General features: G+C 32.3%; 2 protein-coding genes across 2 annotated transcripts in view; both read left to right on the forward strand.

The window, feature by feature from the left end:
* LOC145315015 (poly(A)-specific ribonuclease PARN-like) overlaps nucleotides 1-15,828 on the forward strand; it is a 20,962-nt gene extending 5,134 nt beyond the window's left edge. Inside the window, exons 4-24 of the mRNA XM_080155080.1 lie at nucleotides 341-391; nucleotides 1,317-1,383; nucleotides 2,139-2,211; nucleotides 2,778-2,881; nucleotides 3,359-3,442; nucleotides 3,757-3,850; nucleotides 4,371-4,433; nucleotides 5,046-5,133; nucleotides 5,339-5,426; nucleotides 6,351-6,472; nucleotides 6,870-6,979; nucleotides 9,930-10,061; nucleotides 10,922-10,979; nucleotides 11,773-11,878; nucleotides 12,260-12,363; nucleotides 12,815-12,858; nucleotides 13,381-13,509; nucleotides 13,997-14,085; nucleotides 14,766-14,850; nucleotides 15,226-15,332; nucleotides 15,762-15,828. Of these exons, the coding sequence (XP_080011206.1) occupies nucleotides 341-391; nucleotides 1,317-1,383; nucleotides 2,139-2,211; nucleotides 2,778-2,881; nucleotides 3,359-3,442; nucleotides 3,757-3,850; nucleotides 4,371-4,433; nucleotides 5,046-5,133; nucleotides 5,339-5,426; nucleotides 6,351-6,472; nucleotides 6,870-6,979; nucleotides 9,930-10,061; nucleotides 10,922-10,979; nucleotides 11,773-11,878; nucleotides 12,260-12,363; nucleotides 12,815-12,858; nucleotides 13,381-13,509; nucleotides 13,997-14,085; nucleotides 14,766-14,850; nucleotides 15,226-15,332; nucleotides 15,762-15,823 (1,860 nt within the window). The 3' untranslated portion in view covers nucleotides 15,824-15,828. The remainder of the gene's footprint in view (nucleotides 1-340; nucleotides 392-1,316; nucleotides 1,384-2,138; nucleotides 2,212-2,777; nucleotides 2,882-3,358; nucleotides 3,443-3,756; nucleotides 3,851-4,370; nucleotides 4,434-5,045; nucleotides 5,134-5,338; nucleotides 5,427-6,350; nucleotides 6,473-6,869; nucleotides 6,980-9,929; nucleotides 10,062-10,921; nucleotides 10,980-11,772; nucleotides 11,879-12,259; nucleotides 12,364-12,814; nucleotides 12,859-13,380; nucleotides 13,510-13,996; nucleotides 14,086-14,765; nucleotides 14,851-15,225; nucleotides 15,333-15,761) is intronic.
* LOC145315016 (leucine-rich repeat-containing protein 47-like) overlaps nucleotides 9,583-17,254 on the forward strand; it is a 46,848-nt gene continuing 39,176 nt past the window's right edge. Inside the window, exon 1 of the mRNA XM_080155081.1 lies at nucleotides 9,583-9,618. The gene's annotated coding sequence lies outside the window, so the exon portion shown is untranslated. The remainder of the gene's footprint in view (nucleotides 9,619-17,254) is intronic.

A 17,254-nucleotide genomic window follows, 5' to 3' on the forward strand; every position in this document is an offset into this window, starting at 1 on the left:
TTCGAATTTATTTCTAAAAATTTTAAAAAATGTATAGGGGTAAATAAGGGTTTTTAAAGTTTGAGGGGTGGTACTCCCAACCGTTGACGTCCAAGGGGGGGGGGGGGGTAAAGGGGTGATACCCCCCCCCCCCAAAATAAAAAAGCTTGGACGACCCTGCTTCCAACCCTTGACGTCTATACCAGTCAAAATCGGCCCATTCAAATTTAATTTCTTATTTTAGTGGGGTGTACTTAAAAATTCACTAATTCAGGACCATAAAGAATAGTTGTTTCGGAGTCAAACTTTGAACAAATCTGCAATAATTTGGTATAATCTATAAATATTGAATTCAATAATTAGGGGAGTATCTCCGTTTGATCTTCCAGAACAAAGATATGACAAACTTCAGGTAGCTTTTATCGGTAGTTTCCCATCAAAGTGTCTAGTCGAGCATACATAAACCCACCTCCCCTTCTGGTATTTTGCTATAGGAAAAGAAGGAGGGTGGTAATTAACGGGAATTTGTATTTTACCATATGTTAGGTACAGGGTAGCTCCGCTAATATTCGGATCTACTGCAGTTCACTGTAAAATATTGCTGGTAACGAATATTGCCAAATATCTATGAATTTTAAAGGCGGCTAACTGCCAAACGGCTGAACGTACAGATAATACCCGCATACCATTTTAAGCGGCATAAGAAATCCTACAAATAATCTGGAATATCCAAGAACCAATGATGCACAGGGAAAGCTTCACTGAAGAAAAAACGTGTAAAATAGGTCTTTTTCGCGCATTTCTCTGCACTGCGAGATAATTATGCATTATTGATTTATAGCTATTACAGATTATTTGTAAGACTTCTTATGCCGCTTAAAACAGTGTGCGGGCATGATCTGTACGTTATCATTGCATACATACATTTTGATACATTATATTCTAGCAAGTATCAAGTGTAGAATAGTTTTTCCTACTTGGTTTATATGCCAATTCCTTCAAAATGAACAATCAATATTAATCACAATAAATGATTTATGGGATGAAAAATGAATACCTATTTATCTTTTATCTTGAATGCTTTCTGGAGTTTGGCTTTTCTGTTTTACACCTAGTAAAGTATATTATGAAAAGCCTAGAAGTCAATTAAAAACAAAATACAATAAAGAAGTTTTTTTTTATTCTCAATAATATGGCAGGTGTCTCTTAATTTAATTATAATTAACACCCTTGAATATAATATTCGGTATCAAAGTGTAAATACAAATCTACCATGTAGGCTACACCAATGTTTTGATAGGTATAGAAACTCATTTGCAGGATTTTTGTATTTTAAGGAGAGTGCACGACAGTTTTTGTTGGTTCAGTTCGGACTTTGTACCTTCCATTACGAGCCAAAAGATGGTAAGTTTCGAAAACTTCAGGGGTGTATATTTTCCAATTTGACCCTGCTGAGGGGGGTGGGGGTAAATAAAAAATATGTGGTGGGGGGAAAAAAATGTAAAAATTAAGAGAACTGAAAGCATTATGATTTTTTTTTTCATTTTTCTTACCTTTTTTGGAATATGTGGGAGGGGGGATAATATGAGTAAAATAAAGAGTTTTGAAAATATTTTTCCATTTTATTTCCTCCCTTGCTGGAAAAACCTAGGAGGGGAAAAAATAAAAAAAATTTGCAACTGGGGAAAAAATGAATCTTGTGCAGAATATACACCCCTGCAATATCCCCTATCCCCCTTCTTTCCCCATCCTTAAAAAGTTAGTTTGTTGTTGTCTATTGTCTTAAGTAAATCAGGACTCTGAACTTATGTAGAAATTGTATTCGGAGACTAACAACTATTTTATGGTACTGCTTGGCAGCTGAAATGGACATTGGGCTGTCCTTAAAGTTTTATAATAACGTTTTCTTATTTATTTGCATAACAACTTTGGCTTTGGAGACTTTTATTGAATTTTGATTGGTTGGTTTATTAGTTTCAGCCACTAATTGTAATCTACTAATTAGATAATCTTGTGCATTATCATTAGGGATGTATAATGCTTGAGCATTTAAAGGGGTGGGGGAGGGGGTAATAAAATTTACTAATGAGGGCCAGGCCACATTATATTCACAGAATTTATTTTTTAATACTCAAATTATGAATCTTTTTTTTGCATAGGTTCGTATACACATCAAGCATATAACTTCTATGTGTGGCCCAGACCTACCTCCAGACAAGCTCCAGATCCTAGGTATGTAAATATACCCATAGCTTTTGTTTGGTTCTTTTTCTAATCTGTCCGTACGTAAAAGGCATTATTATTGTTTACCAGAGAGAAAGGGGACATTTGGCTGTTGTCCCCACAGTTTATTATAATTATAATCTACAGAAACAGTAATTTTGTGCATCATAATTGGGGATTTACATTAATTTATCGGCCATTATCTTATCCCTTTAGATCACTGACTAATTACGGCACTGACAATTTCGTCTGCAGCATTTAAACATATTTTTTTGCTAAAGTTAATTCCATTTGGTATGATCTCTGTTTTTTTGTGAAGCTTTATTAATGACCAGCGGCTACGCCATTACCATGTTTAGGCTCTGTTTTCGAAAGGGCAGAGAGCTAGAAAAATAGCTTAAAGTTAAAATTATCCCAAGTCTTAAATCTAATAGTAAAATAGACCAAACTATCCTGGAACCTATGTAGATCTTTTTTAAGGAGAAGAACTGAATCAGTTTAGAAGTTGTTGAAATCTTAAGCTTCAGACAAGAAAAACCTTGTATATATTTTTTAATGTTATGTATTTATTTCAGATTCTTGTGCCAAACATCAAGTCTTGACTTCTTAATATCACAAAATTTCGACTTCAATAAACTTATAAGAGATGGAATTTCTTACCTACGCCGTTCAGAAGTTGGTAAGAATAGAATTAGATAGATATTGTAGGAAAAAAAAACAGAAAAACCTGGTGCTCTCCCTCAAAGTTCCTAAAGAGCACTGCCCTTCCCTATTACTTACCCTTGCGGGGCTATCCAATTCCCAATAATTCCTAACCTGACTTAGAGTAATAAAAAAAACGAAACTTTATTTTATAATAGGGAAAACCGCCAAAATTACAAAGGTGTTCAGTTCAACAATTTTTTGGTAATTAATACGATTTTCAGTAATTCTATTGTCCAAAAATTACACCTTTTACGTTAAATTGCTTTTAAGTTTGACGTATTTTAGAATCTGACCCCTCCCCCCCCCCTCTCTAATCATCAAAGGCAAAAGATATAATACTACATTGCTGTTAAAACGTTACTTACCTACCTACATATAACTTAAATATGGATAAAATAAAGGAAAACATTCAACATTGAAACAATCATAAAAATCAATTTATTATTTTAAGAAAAGCTACGAGAGATGGCCGTGGAAAGGCAAGAATATCGAAGAAGTTTAAACTCTCAAAATAATACCCCGGAACAAAATATTCGTAAGTTAAATTCATTTAAAGCGTAATATTTAATTTGTATTATTCATTTATCTGTCAGTAGCGCAGTTACTCTAAATTTAGTGTATGTCTGTACTACCTTACATCAATGATCAGCCAATAATAAAACTTGTATGTATTAAGGGATACTATCATTTGAAGATAAAACAGCTAAAATTAAATGAATTAGGTAGTTAATTATTTAATTCTGGTATTGTTTGACTGAAATGTTCACATATTAGCTTTGGACAATTTTTGTTAGGTACCTATGTAGATTGTAGGTTATCTTAATTATTTGTATTGCATACTATTTTCAGCTATACCTCCGGAACAGGAGGGTTTCATCCAACAAGTTACGGAAAAGCTGGAAGCTTTCATAAAATCTGAGGAGCAATCTACTGAAATTGATAGGTAGGTATATTTTAGTTGAAAATAGGCTTTAACGTCGTATTATATATGTGTACCACTTTTCTGCACTACCTCTCCGATTTCGGTAATACTTTTATATTTTTAACTTTTGTTACCTACCTTCATAGATAGCTAGATATCTAGACATCCAGGGACTCTGAAACTTTTTTTGGCCATCCAGCATCCTTGAACTACCCTACGGACCAAAATATAGAGTATTAACAAAATCGGAGAGGCAGTGCAGAAAAGTGGTACACTTGGCATATAATGCACCTTATGTCCTTTTTAAGTCTCTGTCCAAACCGCGTTACCATCAGAAGGTTGACAAGACTCCATTACGACACATGTGTAAACTAAGGCGAATCAATCAATCGTTGATAAGATTCTAGAAAAATAACGTAAATTTGTTGGGTCGAACGTCTGTAATGCCCCATGGAAAATGGACTAACAATTTCAAATAATGGTCAAAATTAAATTCTAGTCATGACAAGTGTCCTACTATAAATATTTAATTATTTTTCAGGTGCAATGCCTTCCAACGAAGACTGGTGTATGAAACAGCTAGACAGAACTTTCCTTCTCTAGGGTGAGTTGAAGTTTAAAATCAGATCTACAAAAATATTCAAAGGATACCCTATTAAAAGTAATCTGAAAATCATTGTTAGTCAATATTTGAAGTATAGTTTTTATTTTATATCTTTTAGTAGATTCCATGGAGAAAGGACTAGGATTATTACAGGGGTGTATATTCTGCACTAGATTTATTTTTTTCCCCTGCTACAAAAATTTTTATTTTTCTTCCCCCCCTAGTTTTTCCTCACCAAGTAGGGGGAAAATGGAAAAATATTTATTAATAATATTAAAGAACTCTATTTATTTTATCCCTCCTACCACACATTTTAAAAAGTTTTTTTCACCAAGGAGGGGTGGGATATGGAAAAAATGTTTTCAGTTTTCTTAAATTTTACATTTTTTTCCCTCCAACCACTTATTTTTTATCCCCCCCCCCCCCCCCTGAGCAGGGGATCCCATGTAGAATATACACCCCTGGATTATTATAAACAAACATTAGTGAAAACCCTCTCATTTTAGATCTCAACTCATTATAACCCACTTCCCTTTGGTTACATTTCAAGTTGAATCACGGCCCCTTGGACAAGTTTTCTTTTTTTCATTTAATAATATAAACAAATTTCAGATTGTCAGGATTAACACGGCCTGGAGGAGAACGGGTGATATCAGTATCCAAAGACACAGACGCCGCTAAGAAGTTAACCGAACAACAGGTGAGGTTAATTACAAGGGTCTATATTCTGCACAAGATGTTTTTCCCGGTTGCAAAATTTAGGGGTTAGGACACTATCAAACATACAGACTGATAAAAAATCTTCAACAGTTATTTCACATATTTGATACACATTTAATTTACTAAATATATAGTGATTGCTGTGCTTTTCATATATTTTCGTGTTGATATGAATTTTGTTTAAGGATTCATCTGAGTTAGCGGAGGTTGAGGACGCTTTTGGATTTTCCCAAGTTGTTAAGATGATTTCAGAATCAAAAAAGCTTCTAGTAGGTAGGAGTTTAAATTCAGCATTAAGATTTTCATTTTTTATAAGATACTTGCTTTGTTTCAGTTATATACCGAGTAACAAAAAGGTACAAGATATTTGTAAAGAAACCTCATTCCGATTCGAAATGTTGTTTTTAATCTACCATACACAGATAAACAAAATCAATTTTGTAACTTTTAGTTTATGCACAATTAGCAGCAGCGCCCCTAGCATTTAGGTTTTTAAAAGCGAAGCTTTTTAAAAGCGAAGCTTTTCTATAATTAGGGTCGGTCCGTCCGTACGTCCGTACGTCCGTCCGTACGTCCGTACGTCCGTACGTCCGTAACGGATAGCTTTTTTCGTTAATTTTGGCATGTTAGAATTGTCCTATCGATTTCAAATTTTGCATGGTGATTCCTTTAGTAGTTAGGTACGATTTAGAAAGCGTAGCAACTCTATAATCATCACCAAAATGTCCGTACGTCCATTTTAAACATGTTGATTTTTTTTACTTTTTTAACAACAAATTTTTATGTGATCTAATCATCCGATTGATCTTATTTTTGGTATATTAATTCCTGGGACAACAAAGTATAATTTAATAAGCGAAGCAACTCTATAATCAAGTCCTAAAAATGTAAGTATGTCCATAAACATTATCCTGAATCGAGCAGTTTTTCAACAAATTTACTTACAATTTTGCTTTGACTCTTATACATTTATATTATGATTATTCAGTTATGACACTATACAAGTGTTAATATACGTTTGTCCTACCGTTTTAGTGCTTCGCTTTTATGGATGTTGTCATCCTTGTTTTTATAAAATGGAAAACTTTTCGGGTTCAGTAGGTAATTATCGAAATCTTAAACTACAGACAAAAAACTTACTACTGTATAGAAAAGGCATGGCAATCGGTTCTTTTCAATGAAAAAACATTTTTCTAGGTCACAACATGGTGTTGGACATCTGCCATACGCTGAACCAATTTTGTGCACCCCTCCCTCTGGAGTATGCTGACTTTAAAGACATGACTGGCACGGTCTTCCCAAACATTCTTGACACCAAGGTTTGTAGTTCAGTTGTAGAGATGTCACGTAGCATCTTATTTTTGTCCTACGTTGAAAATTAAATCTATTTGTTGCTTTCGCACAAAGTGATAGTTTTCTGTATTTATAAATGAATTAAAAATACGGGGTTTGGGATCTTTTTCCTTTGTCTGACCTGCGTAGCTACCCAGTACCAAATAAACCTAACCTGACCTAAAGTAATAAATAACCAAACTTAAAACTACCCTCCCCCCTCTTAATTTAAAAATCTTTCAAAAATAAGGGGAATGGGGGGATTTTTGCTTTGTATGAAAGCGCCAAATATTGAGATGAATTGCATTAATTTTTAACATTTTTTGTTTGATAGGTACATAGTTTTAGGTATTTCAATACTTTAATCTACTGTACTTTTTTTAGTTGATGGCCAACACAATTCCATTCAAAGATGAAATATTCAACTCAAGTTTAAATGAATTGCTCAGAACAGTTTCAGAGTCACCTTATCAAATGAACAAAATTAACCCAAGGTTTTTTTATGGTTACTTTATTTTTTTAGTAGCGAAGCTACTCTATAATTTGAAATGTCCGTCTGTCCGTCTTAGTTTGGGGGAAACGTGATTTTCTCGGCTCCTATAAAAGATAAAAGGCTGAAATTTTTTGACAACATTCCCATTATCAAGGAGCACAATTAACTATAAAACATCAATGTCGATAGGACCGCTTTTTAGCAGGTTTTAGGCTATTTTTGTATTTTTCACATTTTTCTCCATATCTTTGGTGTTTATGGTCCGATTTCCAAAATTTTTTCAGTTATAGAATCAAAATACAAATTTCCTGTCGTTTCAAGAACACAACTATGACGGTCAGACTGCCTTTAAGGAGGTTTTAGGCTATTTTTTATTTTTCACATTTTTCTCCATACCTTTGGTGTTTATGGCCCAATTTCCAAAGTTTTTCAGTTATAGATATCAAAATTAAATTTCCTTTCGTTTCAAGAACACATCAATGGCGGTCAGACTGCCTTTTTGCAGGTTTTTGGCTATTTTTATATTTTTCACATTTTTCTTCATATCTTTGGTGTTTATGGTCCGCTTTTTTAAATTTTTGTAGTTAAAAATATCAAAATTAAATTTCCCGTTGTTCTGAGCATCCAGTATGTAATTTACATTGACCGTCAGTCTGTTAGTCATAGTACTAAAATATAAATAAATATTAAGAAATTAACAAATGTTGAAAAGGTTTCGTGATTTTTTCCTAATATGCATGCTTTTGTCAACTAATATCTAAATTCTTATTTAATTGTTTATGCTTCGCTACTTATGGATGTTGTCATCCTTGTTTTAAATACTGGCCCTAACAATTGAAAATATCAATTGTATTTGGCATTTGGATTTTCCGTAAATATTTTCTTGGTCATGAAAACATTTCAATAAACTAGATTTATTTTGATTTAATGAAGTATACCAGGAAGTCCTCACATTGCAAAAGGTACTATAGCAAATTTAATGTTTTAAAGATCTTTATATTAGTTTGCGAGTATAAGATCTTCTGATACTTTACAAATCTCCAAATATGTCACGGTTGGACCCTCAGATGTCAAAACTTTATTTTAGTGTTTGGCCAAAATGACTTAGCAATTGTATCTGTAAGTACGTCTAATAACACCCTTTGCTATTTTTAAAATCCTAGAAAATTTTTTTTGCAAGAAAATTGCATAAATTCGCAACCTTTTTTAGAACCACTACATAACTCGAGTTTTAAAACTTTTTATATAAAATCCTTTTTACAAAAAATATCAATAATTACTTAAAATTAAACCTGAAAGAAAAAAAATCTCATTACACGTGTTAATTTGCATGTTTCAGGTCTTTTTTTGAGGAAAGTATAACTTCCACATTTTTGACAATAATATATTTTTTTAACATTTCAAAGTAAAATATAATAAAACCTAAACGATTTTTCTTGAATTATCAGTTGAAAATTTCATCAAACATGCAATTTAAGTGATGAAAATTTAATAAAATCATTTTTTGAATGTTTAGAATTACCAATTTTCTACATTTAAAACAAAATGTTAACAAAATTTAAAAACATTCTAATATATAACTTTAAAAATCAATAACATTTTATAAAATGATGTTTTAAAAAATAAATCATTAAAAGGTATTAAAATGCATTTTAAGTTGCTTAAAATTAAAACGAGAATATCTTTTTACACTTTATTCTTTGTAATAGAGATTAATCGTCATTTGCTGAAAATGAAACATTTAATAAACTAATTGAATCTTTTTGTGACCATGTTTAAACTTTTTAATTTTTACACTAAGGTGTTTTTTAATGAAAATCTTTGTTGAATTCTCTTTTGCGACAAAAAAGAAAGGGAATTTTTTACTATTTCTAGGTTATCTTATGTAATTTAAACTATATAATATGAAATAATTTTTAATTGTCTTTCTTTTGAGCCACAAAACACTGTAAAATGTAACATATATGCAAAAATAACAATTTTTTTAATGAATATTATAATATCCTTATATGACATTGCGTCAGAGCTTATTCTTTAGATCATATGTTCATGAAAAGTAGTCATAAACTTTTAGGGTTGCGCTATTTATTAGAATTTTAAATTAACTTGAATGGTAAAAATATTAGCATAGCCTTTGTCAATTCAAATGCTTTAGGTATATTATTCGGAAAGTTAGTTAAAAAAGAGAGAATTTGCTGTGTATACTGTTGAAAGACTTTCAAAAATGTAAATTACAAAGCAAGCCTAAAAGATCGGGTCGTAGGCGAGTCTTAGTCGGGGGTTTTCTGATAGCAAATATTGCGTTATTGGTATACAATGTAAAAAAAAAAACATTTTAAAGAAATTCTTTAAATAAAACCCAACGTGTATTGGCAGTACAAACATCTTAATGCTAGCAGACATATGTTTATCAACATTTGCAGAAAACTATTTCCAGGTTTCTACTTCACAATTTTAAATAATTCTTTCTGATAAAATGTTTGACATATATCGTATAATCATTTACCAAAAAAAATATTTTGATAATTTAGATTTCAGAGAAGATTAATCCTTTCAAAAAACTAAGACGACATTTTGTATCTTCTGTCATGACATTTTAGAAAACGACCAAGCTAATATTGCTTGATTCACTTCTACAAGAGACAAAATGAATTGAAAATGATTGCTAAAATCGAAATATATCTTCATGTCTTAGAATAGTGTAATTTTTTTAAAATAGGTTGAAAAACATACTAACTTTAAAAAATATAAAAAAAACAAAATTTAGTATGAAAACTATTTTCATCGATTTTTCTGAAGGTATTATCGTATTCTGTGGCTTTGTTATTATCAATTACTTATATCGAAAGTGCCAAACATTGTACCCTAACTTATTCATTTAATAAAAAACCAACCGTGATGTGACAATATCTATTCATTTGCGGTCCTGTTTAAATATCTCTACTTTTCAGGAAGGAAGGATTTGGTTACACCAAGGCAGATGATAAATACCACGAGGCCGGGTATGATGCTTATGTGACTGGCCTCTGCCTTATATCCATGCATAAGAGGATGTGCAAACTCTGCGGACAACCATCCTCGGGGTAGGTATTTATTAGGGTTGGCAATCTGGAATCTGGATCCGGAATCCGCCCAATTTTTGGGCCAATTTTGGAATCCGAATCCTGATCCGGAATCCGTTTTTTATTAACGGATTCCGGATTCTTAATTGGTATGCTAAAATTAGCGTCTTGAGTTTTTCTTTCAACTCTCGCTTTTTGAAGGCAAAGATTATCATCATTACATATAAAATTTTTCAAAATCTGGTTCGATTCTCGGAAGTGAATTATAGAGAACACCAAGAACATTAATTTTTAGGACATATGTAGCACTTAATTTTTTTAATGTTTAAAAAAAGCCTTTAAAATACTGCTAGAATCCGGAATCCGAATCCGGAATCCGTCAAAAATAAGAATCCGGAATCCGCAAGGAATCCGCCACTTTTTTGACGGATTCTTTTAAGAATCCGGAATCCGAATCCGGCCCAAAAATTCGACGGATTGCCATCACTAGTATTTATACATATTCAATTGATATGCAACAATCGATTTATTATTACATAGATAATGCACCAGATTTTCAAGTACTCTGATAAAGTAAAACACGCAGCGTGCTAAAATAACAATTCCCCCTTTCCACCTCTCCTATTGGATGAAGGAACTGTCTAATAAATCAGTTCCATGTTGGCAAGCTAAAATGACGACAATTTTCCCCCAGTCTTAATATCAATGCATATATTCAATTCATGCATATAATTTGTCAACTAGACTTTCAAATGTATAAAGCTTCAAAATTAATGTTAATTTAGATACGGCTTCCTTCTGAATTAAGAGCTTCGCTTTTATGGATGTTGGCAGCTTTGTTCAATATGTAGAATGAACATTAAAAAAAAATACTTATTCAGTGTGACTGCAGAATCTGCTGTTCTGACACCTTTCCTAAACAAACTCTACCTCATGAAGGTAATTTCAATCATTTTTTTATATGAATTATGAATTAGATAGTTAGTGATATGATAATAAAATGTTTAATATTGAATTAAGTTGCACCTTTTGAGCAACATAACATTACGGATATTTTTATATTAACATTAAGTACCTGATTGGCTTGGATCCAAACCTAGGAAATTAAAGACAACTAGCGGGTCATGAATTAATGTTTAGTTTTTATTAGGGTTTATATTATAGACAATGAATAAACGTATTGTATATTGACATTCCTTCAGGGGAGTAAATTCTACATGGGATCCCCTGCTCAGGGGGGGGGGGGAATAAAAAATAAGTGGTTGGAGGGAAAAAACTGTAAAAATTAAGAAAATTTAAAACATTTTTCCATATGACCCCCCCCCCCCTTCATGGTGAAAAAAACTAAAAAAATGTGTGGTAGGATGGATAAAATAATTAAAATATAGAGTTCTATAAATATTTTTCCATTTTCCCCCCTACTTGGCGAGAAAAAACTAGGGGGGGGGGGGAAATAAAAAAAATTGTAGCCGGGGGAAAAAAATAAATCCTGTGCAGAATATACACCCCTGCATTCCTTTCCCATTGATGATAACAAAAGTAACCATTCTGTAAATAAAATAGTTTGAAAGTCGAGAAAACCGATCAAGATTTAATACCCCTAATTTTTAATCCACGGAATAAGAAAACGTGATTGTAAAACATTGGGTACCAGTAAAATTTCCAGTCCAACGTCCCCTAACTCCCTGGCGTAAATGCATTTTTTTTTTCAACCTAGAATATTTATGTGTAGGTAGCGGATATACCCTACATGAATCTCGGTGCTGCTGACATGTATCCTGACAGGGAGCATGTATTCCATCTGGAGATACCCAAAGAATGGAAAACTCCGGATGTAGGTAGGTTCATTCGTTACGTTTTATAACAGCAAAATTTTCTTAAACTACTTACCTAAAGAATTATTTTTTGTTCATTTTTATTGAAAATACCTACTAGTGTCTGCTCCCCAGGAATCTTGTGGATCTGTATTTGAAGGGGATGGGGGACAGAAAAAAAATGATCAAAGCCATCCAAATAATTAAATCGAATGATGAACTAGAATAAAAACCATTCCAGGACCTATAAAAAATTGAAAATTCAATCGGTTAAGTTAATGGAAAAATATTAATAACCAATATACTTTGCAATTGGGATGAAATAAGAAAAGTCTTATCATAATTATTTTATTTAAAAGCAATCTTATGGTTGTGTTTATTTTTTACAGCTTTTTTTTATTTTAGTGCAGCTCTTTGCACAAATTAGCCAAGTGACAGTTTTCTGGATAAATGATACGTCAGTATTTGTTGCCCTCAGAGATAAAACATTTGCAAACACTGTCCTTCCGGTGAGTTTTTTGTTTTACCTATGGATGACAATCAGAATTGGTTTTGGATTAATCCGCCACTCTGTGGGGGAAAAGGAATATAATTTTTACTTCTTTCACCTTTTAAAAAATTAGTTCTTTCTCGTCAGTAGATCTTAGTGGATATACAAACACCCTGTTACTTTAGTATGTAGGATTTTTTAATAACATTTCTCGTATTTATTCGAATCCAGTGGACAGGAACCGGTTCTCATCCATACGAAAAAACTATGTCTATCATCGTATTATATCCAGTTTTCTACGAATATAAAAATGTACAATCATAAGATTAAAACCAGTTTTTTTGCCGGTGCCTTCCGCACCTCGGGGCTAAAAAAAACTAGTTTTAATTTTATAATTGTACATTCTATATCCGCGGAAAGCCGTTTATAATTATAATACGATGAAAAAAATAACTATTCTTATGTTCTAGACAATACAGTCAAATATGACCTACAAGATATCAACATATAAAAAGTAAGATTTACTAAAAAAAGTTCTATAGAAAGTGTGTTTTTAGAAACGTGGATATTCTTTAGCCATAGTATGTCCGTCACTTCAAAATTGAATATAATAAAGTAATTGCACAGTCGACACTCTTTACAAAGGTAGTCCTTATACTACAACCAACTTAATACCTCTGGGAATGGTTTATAACAAGTTGAGAAACTTGAGACAGATCTTTTTTGAAGGTGCCAAGCTATAGAAATGAATCAACCTTTTGTTGTGTGACCTTTGTCTGGAATTTTTAAATGGGCATGGTTATTATTTGCGCCTGTTTTGTACATGTACAGTATTTAACGTCTTTAGTTTTGACGTGGTTTGCACCGGGATTCAAACCCATAACCTCACCGACTACTACAAGGATATCGATGAACTACTTATGACGTCAGTCTCTAACACAAATAAGAGTTCAAGTTTTATCCAAGACATTATTCGATTCTTATTGGCTATTATTAATTTTTATATATTAATTTTTGATTCGTTATTTAACTCTAGATTTGTGGAAAGAGAGGAAGCGGCTAAATTAGCGGCCGCAGCTGCTAGAAATGACAGTAATCCAAACTCCATGGTACCGCCGAATGACATGCGAGTGTCCCAACAGCCGTCACCCTACCGTGTAGACAGGTAAAATAAAAAACGACAACTGATATTTTTACCTATAACCTCTTTTGGACTGGGAAAAAAAATCGAAAGTTATTGAATAAAAATTATTCAGAACAAAATAAAAAGATTTTTTGTATCATCATTTACATCCTTCGGAGATGTTGCTACTTTACATCTTTTGTTAAGTTAATAGTAGGAGGCAAAACAGTGACTATTTAGGCGCAATGACCATCTAATGAAGCATTAATATCCAGAGATCTAAGGGATAAGACAATTGCTGTTAAATTGATGTACATCCCCAATGGTGATACACTAAATTACCCCTTCAGTAGATTAAAATTATTGGATGAAAAGTTTGGACACTCAACTTAATGAACCAACCAAACAAAATTTAATGAAAGTCCTAAAGTTGTTAATGTAAAACTTTGGGAACTTGTGTAATAAACAGCCCAATGTCCTCTCCCTCCCTGATAAATATCTGTTTTGTATGAACTCTATATTATCCTAGACGAGAAATGCACACATCCACATCAAACCTGAGTGTAAAGGCTAAGCCATTTGTCTCTACAAACAATCTAAACAGTGCTAAACAGACAGGTATAGTATAGAACAGCTAGAAAAACTAGTTATGTTATCGCAGCTACTCTTATTTTTTTAAAGTTTCCTTTCCTACTAATATTTGAATAGTTACATAATAGCTTATAATACATCATTATTACTTATTTATTGACTAGTTCAATTTCTCTCATTCTAGGGGAATTCTTATAAGGATGCTTCGCTATAAAAAAAGGTTTTAATGGTAAATTTTATTTCATTAGTAGAATGTGGAAGCTTACTTAAACCACAGCTCTATAGGTTTTTTTTGCAGGAAAGGCTGAATTAGTAAAAAAAACATTGATTTTAAAGCACAGAGTTTTTAAGCCAACAAAAGAGATAACAGTTTTATAAAACTTTGGGTGTTAGTAAAATATATGCACAGTTAAATGTTTCCTTCCTCACTAGATTGTTGATATCTCAAACTTCTTTCGGTTAGACATCAAAGTACTTCGTATATAACCATTTTGCATTTAAAAATGCCATTTGCTTCGCCCCTAGAGGAAGGTAGGTGAGTCATGGGGGGGGGGGGGAGGTTGTCCTTTAATAAAGCTTGAAACCAGTTGAAGATATTTATAACGCTTCCTTGAAAAGTAGACCCAGTAGTTTCTGAGATCTTAAGCTTCAGAAAAAAACCGCATTACTTTATGTAATAGAATAATTCAACTAATAATACTTTTTAGGTATTACCCCCATGATGGAGAAAGCATTTGTTGATGGACTGACAGCAGATGGAAAGAGAAAGAAGGCTCCTAAACGCGGCGCTGAACAGGAATGAATTGTTAATAATGAACACTTAAGGATAACAGGGTTAGCTATGTAGTAGATAGAAAAAATTTATCTTTCACGATTTTTAGAATTGAATAGAATAGAAACATTGGGGAGTAATTGAGTAAAAGGTGTACTTGTGTTAGACATCAATAACTTTTAATAGTAAAGCTGATAGCTAGCGCAATATAATTGTCAGATGGTTCAGCACAATCATTATCTCTAAAAAAAGCATTTCTGATAAAAAGAAAGTTAAAGTAATTTTGGCAGATATTATCATTAAATCACTAAATATGACATTTGTTAAAACAAAGTAATGTTTTGATTTCTTTAGATCTACTACAAATTTTGTTTATAATTTTAAAATCCATTGCCACAGGGTAAAAAATCCACGAAAAATGTTGAGGCTGAATCCAACAAGAAAGAGGAGAACCATAGTGGCGCTGAGAAGAGACCTGTTTCTCCGGATGGTAAACCTACAGGTAACAAGAGGTTTTTTTAATCCCCTACTATCCTGAGTTTATTCTGAACGGTTTCACTTTAAATCAAATTAAGAGTTTAGGTATGATTTCCACGCAAAGTTATTTTATGAATCTCCCCGGCCTTGGACATTCTTTTATTGCTTGTCGTATTTGGTTTATTTTTCTTAAGTACAGGGGTGAGATAAAGCCATAGTATGTGAAGCAATGTTTTTTTTATATTGCTCCTAAAGAGGCGACACGCATTACCATGCAGTTAGGACTTTTGGACAAAGGTCGCACAATAAAAGGGGTCGTTGTATGAAATAGTTAGGATACAATAGCCTTTGGACCTGCCATAAAGGTCTAGCCCAACGTTGTCATCAAACGTCTCCAGTGTAACAGTTAACAGAATGATTTTATTATTATCAGAATAACAAGAATGTGTTTTAGGTGTAAAGCGAAGCAAAAGTGTTGTAGAAGATAAAGCTTTTGAAGAACCACCCTGGGAATAAAACAGGTACAAGAAAGGGGGGGTAGGTTGTTTTAAAATTCCGTAAAAGTAAGAGTTTAAAGGCTTAAAAACAGTAGTAGAACGATAAAATTTATGTAAGGGTAAGAGGTTTAGAAGGTTTGGGAGAGGTAATCTAATGTTTTTTAAAATTTAGTTTGGTTAAAACGAGAGGTTTAAGGAGGGGGGGGGGGGGGACAATTCTTTACCCCCTCTTTGGACGTCTAGAATAACACGTATTTTTGAATATTTTTTGCAGCCGGGAGAAATGAATCTTGTGCAGAATATAATTATACACCTTTGATATTTTAAAAACACATTATAAAATATTTCTGTATTAACATATCTTCCTTGTTTCAGAAAAGAAAATACAGCAAGCACGAGAATCAATATTAGTTATGTACCTGTAAAAAAATGCTTATTTTGTAAGACTAGTCGAGAAATATTATTTATACTACTTATATATAGTCAAAATAATATCATAATAGTAATAAAAATATCCTAAATATTATGAAAATGCTTAAGCACATAGGTCTGTATTTTTGTGATTTATTTATGTGATATACAATACATATATTGATGTGAATTTCATTATAATGACATTTGGATTATTATAAATAAATGAAATGTTGAAATTCTGCCTTACACATTATAAAAGGGGATTTTTCATGTGAAATAATGTCAAATTTAACCAGAATAGCATCGTTTAAAGTTCAGCTTCTAATAGCCAACAGCATACAGGTCCACTCAAGTTTTATAAACACGGTGTCTTATTCGTTGGATTATTAACTTTGGTATGTCTAAACATTTAAATTTTATTGGGTATGTTTAAGAATTTACAGTTCCTTGTCTTATCCCTCAAGGACCCTGGATGATGTAAAGCCATACATCTGTTATCTTAATGTTTCATTGGAATTATCCTTTTTCATGGAAATATTCCAGTTTTTTTAAAATTTATCCACTATTAACATTATGGTTGAAAGACTTTATTTTAACATGGAACATCCCTATAAAACTAAAATAGGTTAAAAATAAACTGTTTTCACCTCTTAGACACATTGTGATCGACTATTATTATTTTTTTGTTAGTTGTACATTTACAAGATATATATTTAATAATAACTCAAATTCATATTTTTATGAAAATATGTATCTGGATGTAATTTATTTATTTTTTCAGATTCCTCTCTTGATATTATTAATAGTATAAAAATGGCGGGTATTGATCAGTGTGAAGATTTTATGATGTTTCAAAGAGCTTTAACTCAATTACGTGATCTTGATGATAAAGTAAGTATAGAACAAGGATGACAAAATCCATTTGAACTAGGGATGACAATCCGTCAAATTTTTGGACCGGATTCCCATTCGGATTCTTACAAGAATCCGTCAACAAAAATGGCGGATTCCTGATTCTTATTTTTGGCGGATTCCG

Source organism: Acartia tonsa, chromosome 3 (assembly GCF_053477335.1).
Source record: "Acartia tonsa isolate MP-2025a chromosome 3, ASM5347733v1, whole genome shotgun sequence".
NCBI lineage: Eukaryota > Metazoa > Arthropoda > Copepoda > Calanoida > Acartiidae > Acartia > Acartia tonsa.